This window comes from Hylobates moloch, unplaced genomic scaffold (genome assembly GCF_009828535.3).
Source record: "Hylobates moloch isolate HMO894 unplaced genomic scaffold, HMol_V3 SCAFFOLD_4458, whole genome shotgun sequence".
Lineage (NCBI taxonomy): Eukaryota > Metazoa > Chordata > Mammalia > Primates > Hylobatidae > Hylobates > Hylobates moloch.
In genome coordinates this window covers 1-5,512 of record NW_026656733.1, presented here as the reverse complement: position 1 = coordinate 5,512, position 5,512 = coordinate 1, and the positions used below count along the sequence as shown (strand labels likewise).

The 5,512-nt window shown below is 47.9% G+C and overlaps 1 protein-coding gene across 1 annotated transcript; it reads left to right on the top strand.

The window, feature by feature from the left end:
- Nucleotides 1–52: 52 nt before the first annotated feature.
- On the top strand, nucleotides 53–5,507 carry LOC116465328 (succinate dehydrogenase [ubiquinone] flavoprotein subunit, mitochondrial-like; the record flags this gene model as incomplete). The annotated part of the gene is made up of 3 exons (XM_032148445.3): nucleotides 53–3,028; nucleotides 3,262–3,392; nucleotides 5,463–5,507. Coding segments are annotated over exons 1-3 (285 nt in total), but the record flags the coding sequence as incomplete, so codon positions are not given.
- Nucleotides 5,508–5,512: the final 5 nt, after the last annotated feature.

The window sequence follows — 5,512 nt, the reverse complement described above, 5'->3', positions numbered from 1 at the left end:
TATATATGTACCACATTTTCTTCATCCGGTCATCCGTTGTTGGGCAATTAGGTTGATTCCATGACTTTGCTATTGTGACTAGTGCTGCGATAAACATATGAGGCTGCACCAGTATCTGGAGGAAACAGCAGCAGGATGTGCTCCTCACTGTACCAAGAATATGGAAGAGACCAGAAGTGCACTTCTGTTCCACATAGAAGGTCAGCAGGCTAGGGCAGAATCAGTGACCGCTTAGCATCCAGGACAGCCTTCTGTGGTTCACTCGTGTGTGCTTGGGCGTGACCTCCGTGCCCTGACCATCCCTGGCTGTCATGGATGAGTCGCAGCGTGGAGGAGAGGGAGCCACAGGACCGCCGTAGAAGCTCAGTCCCCAGCAGGGCAGCTTTCTCAGAGGTTTCCTGGAGTTCAACACAACACTGGTGCTTACATCTCAGGCCCAGATATTGATCATGTCATCATGCCTGGCTTCCAGCAGCTCAGAAATGTCTTTAAGCTGGACCTGTTGCTGCCCCTAAATATACTCAGAAGAGAGGGAGAGTGGGCGGCGGGTGGAAAGTGATCTGTGCGGCCTGTGCTGCTGGGAGTCGGTCCAGTAGGACCGTCTGTGATGATGGAAATGTTGAGTGTTTGCCGTCCAGTATGGCAGCCGTTAGCCACAGGGGGCTGTGGAGAACCTGATATATAGTCAGTCTAAGAAACTGAATTCTTCTAATAACAAGGATTCGTGTCCAAGAATGAGATCTCTTGTCTACTATTTGCAAGAATTTCTGTGTATTTTCTAAAAAGAAGTCCATTGCTTTAGTCGTATTCTGAAAGGCATTTGGTGTTAGACACAAGAGAACAGGTTCGCTGCTGACATTTTCAGAGGCCTGTGCCCTTCAGTCTTCAAGTGAGGCCGGGCTTGAGGGAGGCTTTGTGGAAAGGTGAGAAGAACAGCGTGACTAAGGCACAGAAGGCTGAGTGCTGCCCTGCAGTGCTTTTGTAGGGTTGGAGGCCAGCTGGGAAAGAAGGAACCATTGCATTAGAGAATGGGAACATGCCTTAGGATATAGAAATGGCAAATCTGAGATAGTTTGAAGTGAGAATACTAGAAGTGTTCCCACCAAACAAGGTGTGTCTTGGTGCCTGCTGTATCCCAGGCTCCATGAGGTGCTGGAGTCAGCACTGAACAAACAGAGCTTCCTATGCTTGTGGAAATGCGTTTCGTTGGGGAAGGGATTTTTCTGCTGACTCTGGCTATTAATAGTAACAATCAAAAAAAGAAATGAGATACATTGTTGGAAACAGGCCCCCAAATGTGGCCATAAACTGGCCCCCAAACTGGCCCTAAACAAAATCTCTGCAGCATGTGACATGCTCATGATGGCCATGACGCCCACGCCAGAAGGTTGTGGGTTTACCGTAATGAGGGCAAGGAACACCTGGCCCACCCAGAGCGGAAAACCTCTTAAGGCAATCTTAAACCACAAACAATAGCATGAGCGATCTGTGCCTTAAGGACATGCTCCTGCTTCCCTTTATTTCCCATAAGGAATACTTTTAGTAAGTCTTATCACTGTCTTGCTGTCAATAAATACGTGGGTAAATCTCTGTTCGAGGCTCTCAGCTCTGAAGGCTGTGAGACCCCGATTTCCCACTCCACACTCTGTATTTCTGTGTGTGTGTCTTTAATTCCTCTACTGCCGCTGGGTTAGGGTTTCCACGACCCAGCTGGTTTCGGCAGTAAGTATTGAAAAGGAATAGATACAGTTGCCATTATTTACAGATATAATTTCCAAAAAATTTCCAGAGAATAAACAGAAAAACTAACAGAAACAAAACAAGAATGTAGTAAGGTGTCTGGATAAGAGATTTGTATCTAAAAATCAGTAGCTTTGCAATGTGCCAGCAGTAGTCTGCTCAGACATCAGTAAATATCTCATTCACATTTCAAACAAAAAATTTAAAATGCCTTGAAATACTGTAACCAGAAATATGAAAAAGATATGAAAACGTGGCTGCTAAAGGACATGAAAGAATGTAACACTAGATTCTGAGATGCAGTTTTTTTCATTTGTTCTTCCTGAAAAACCATTAGGTTGATGTGCATTACAGTGTTACAATTATGTATGAGTCTCAGGAAAATCAGATGAAATGTCCAAATTAAACCAAGAAGGTGCATTGGTAGAGGAAGAGACAGTTAGGGTCAGTGGAGCAAAGCACAGTTAGAGGGAGAAGCAAGGAGGAGGAGGGATCACGGAGGTGGTACCTGTCTGTCCCACGGGAAGCAAAAGCTGACACCCAGTTCCCAGCATACCTACAGTAAACTTCACGTCCACTGCATAGCACGTTTCTCACCACAGTAAAACTATGAAGGAACTCAGTGTACAAGGAGCTTCTACAAAATAGGCAAAAGACAGTAGCCAGATGGGCCAAGGGCCCCAGATACCCACGCCCCTCCCTCTCCTTGAAGACCTTCCGCTCCAACCCCACCATCAGCAGGGTTCTGCTCAGCTCCTCCTAGTGTGTATCACCACAGGGCTGCTGGCTCGTGTCACGTTGACCACCAGACCCCACGTCAGGAGTCCCACCAGGGGTGTGGGGAGGCAGCCCTGCCTGGTTGGCCGCGGAGCCGTATGCAACATGGTGCCTCACAGGCAGTCTGGAGTCCTGGACCCCGGCTGTATCCCGCTGGAAAGGATGTGTGTGGGTCTAAGATATGTATGTAATAGAAACATTTATTTATTCAGAAGCTTTAGTCAAAACTTCATTTTTAAGTTCAGAGTAATAAACTCAAAGTCTAAATTTCCTGATTTTTCCGTTTAATTTACATAACAAATAAAATGAAATACAAAACAAGAGGTCTGAAAGTTAAGCAGTTCTTGGTATGGCTGCTTCTGTGGATTAAAAGTTTACAAATAATATTTTGTGCCACAGTCAATGCAAAATCATGCTGCCGTGTTCCGTGTGGGAAGCGTGTTGCAAGAAGGTTGTTGGAAAATCAGCAAGCTCCACAGAGACCTGAAGCACCTGAAGATGTTCGACCGGGGTGAGCAGACAGCGGGCTCCGTGCACATTGTTGGGCCCTGCCTTCTGCAGGGTGGGCTGGTGTCTGTCCTGTCAGTGCTGACTTAGTTCCATGCTTGCTGTCTGGATGGGTCCTGGCCCTCAGCTATAAAGCCACTACCAGTGACTCCACAGACTAGCAGGCCCAGGCTGACAGCTCGGAGGGCCCATGTGACTGGGTCCTGCCTACCCCGATGGAACTTTTTGTGTCCCTAGGAATGGTCTGGAACACGGACCTGGTGGAGACCCTGGAGTTGCAGAACCTGATGCTGTGTGCGCCGCAGACCATCAGTGGAGCAGAGGCGTGGAAGGAGTCACGGGGCGCGCACGCCAGGGAAGACTACAAGGTGCGCCTTCTCACCACACCCACCTGCACCTGCCTTTTCCTCCCACCTGGGGGGACTCAGCCCCACCCCTGCATTTTCTCTGCATTTTATTTCGTTTCCCCAAAAGTAAATCCAAAAAATGCTTTTTTCCCCCTGGTAACTTTGATCCCTGGGTTCTCGCCATCTTCTGGATCACTGCAACCTTTCCTTGCTTTGGGTCAGCGTCCACTGATGCCAGCAGTGGCATCTCCAAGCCAATGTGATTTGCTGTTAGAAGGCCAAGGTTAGAAGTGCAGCCAGGGGCCGGGCGCGGTGGCTCACACTTGTAATCCCAGCACTTTGGGAGGCCGAGGCAGGCGGATCATGAGGTCAGGAAATCGAGACCACAGTCTCTACTAAAAAGCCCATCTCTACTAAAAATACAAAAAAATTAGTCGGGCGCCTGTAGTCCCAGCTACTCGGAGAGGCTGAGGCAGAAGAATGGCGTGAACCGGGAGGCAGAGCTTGCAGTGAGCCGAGATCGCGGCACTGCACTCCAGCCCGGGCTGGAGTGCGAGCGAGACTCTGTCTCAAAAAAAAAAAAAAAAAGTGCAGCCAGAGTGTCATGACCAGGAAATAAATGCCAGTTTATTAAATAATGAGTAAGTCACCATTTCAAACCTGCCCTGTGGAGGAAATGTCAGTTTATTAAATAACGAGTAAGCCACCGTTTCAGACCTGCCCTGTGGTTTGGAAAAGGTATTATAGAGCCTGCCCTGTGGTCACTTGTTCTTCAGATGAACTGATTTTTGTGCAGAGCACACATGTTGGATTCTGCCTGCTAAGAGTTTTTCACATATGATAGCAAAAAACCACGGAAAGGGAAGCTTGGGGTGCAAATGCAAGTTCAGGATAAACCACATCAGCAAAAGGACAAAGGTTCCACAAGGCAGGCACACAGGCTGGTTCAGGACTGTGTGTGGGCAGCTGGTGGCAGCCTTTCCAGTCAGCTGAACACGGTGAATGGGAAAATCATTTGTATTCACCATGAAATTTTACTGATTTATCCTCCACTAGAATATGCTGATGGCTGTGATCACTGCTCAGAACTTGCTCGTCTCATACATATTAAGTCTTTCCTGCAAAGTATATGAATCCGTGTTTGTCACAATACAGAATAATAAGCAATTTATTATTTTTATTTTTATTTTTTTGAGATGGAGTCTCACTGTCCCCCAGGCTGGAGTGCAGCGGCGCGATCTCAGCTCACTGCAACCTCTGCCTCCCGAGTTCAATCGATTCTCCTCCTCAGCCTCCCAAGTAGCTGGGATTACAGACGCATGCCACCATGCCTGGCTAATTTTGTATTTTCCGGAGAGACGGGGTTTCACCGTGTTGGCCGAGCTGGTCTCGAACTCCTGACCTCAAGTGAACCACCCACCTTGGCCTCCCAAAGTGCTAGGATTACAGGCATGAGCCACTGTGCCTGACCAGGAGCATAAATTGAGTTGGTGACAATGAGTTTTAATTAGAATAGAAGCCAGGTGCAGTGGCTCCCATGTGTAATCCCAGCATTTGGGAGGCTGAGGCAGGTGGATCACTTGAGCCCCAGAGTTCTAGACCAGCCTGGGCAACATGGCGAAACCTGTCTCTACAAAAATTAAAAAATTAGCCAGGCGTGGTGGTACGTGCCTGAAGTACCAGCTGCTCAGGAGGCTGAGGCAAGATGATTGAGCCTGGGAAGTCAAGTCTCCGGCGAGCTGTGCTCACCACTGCACTCCAGCCCAGGTGACATAGCGAGACCCTGTCTCAAAAGAAAAAATTTCTTTAATGAAAACAGGCTGAAAGAAAGGATTGAGGTAGTTTCCTAGTGCGTGGAGCAAAAAGACAAAGTATTTGACATAAAGGATGTCTAAGGGAACATGCGGACATGGATTACTCTGGACTCGCTGCTGGCTGCACACCCCTGGCCACCCATGTGTCCTCTGTGGGTTCTGAACCTGTTGATGGTGCCAACCTCCTGGGCTGAAGTGGAAATGGAATGAGTTCTAGGACATCTGTCTCTTAGATCATTTTAATGTTTGCTGTGTTTTTTCTGTGTTGCTCTGTTAGAGGAATGAGAAATGTGATGGTGTTTCTGGCGTCAGGTGTGGATTAATGAG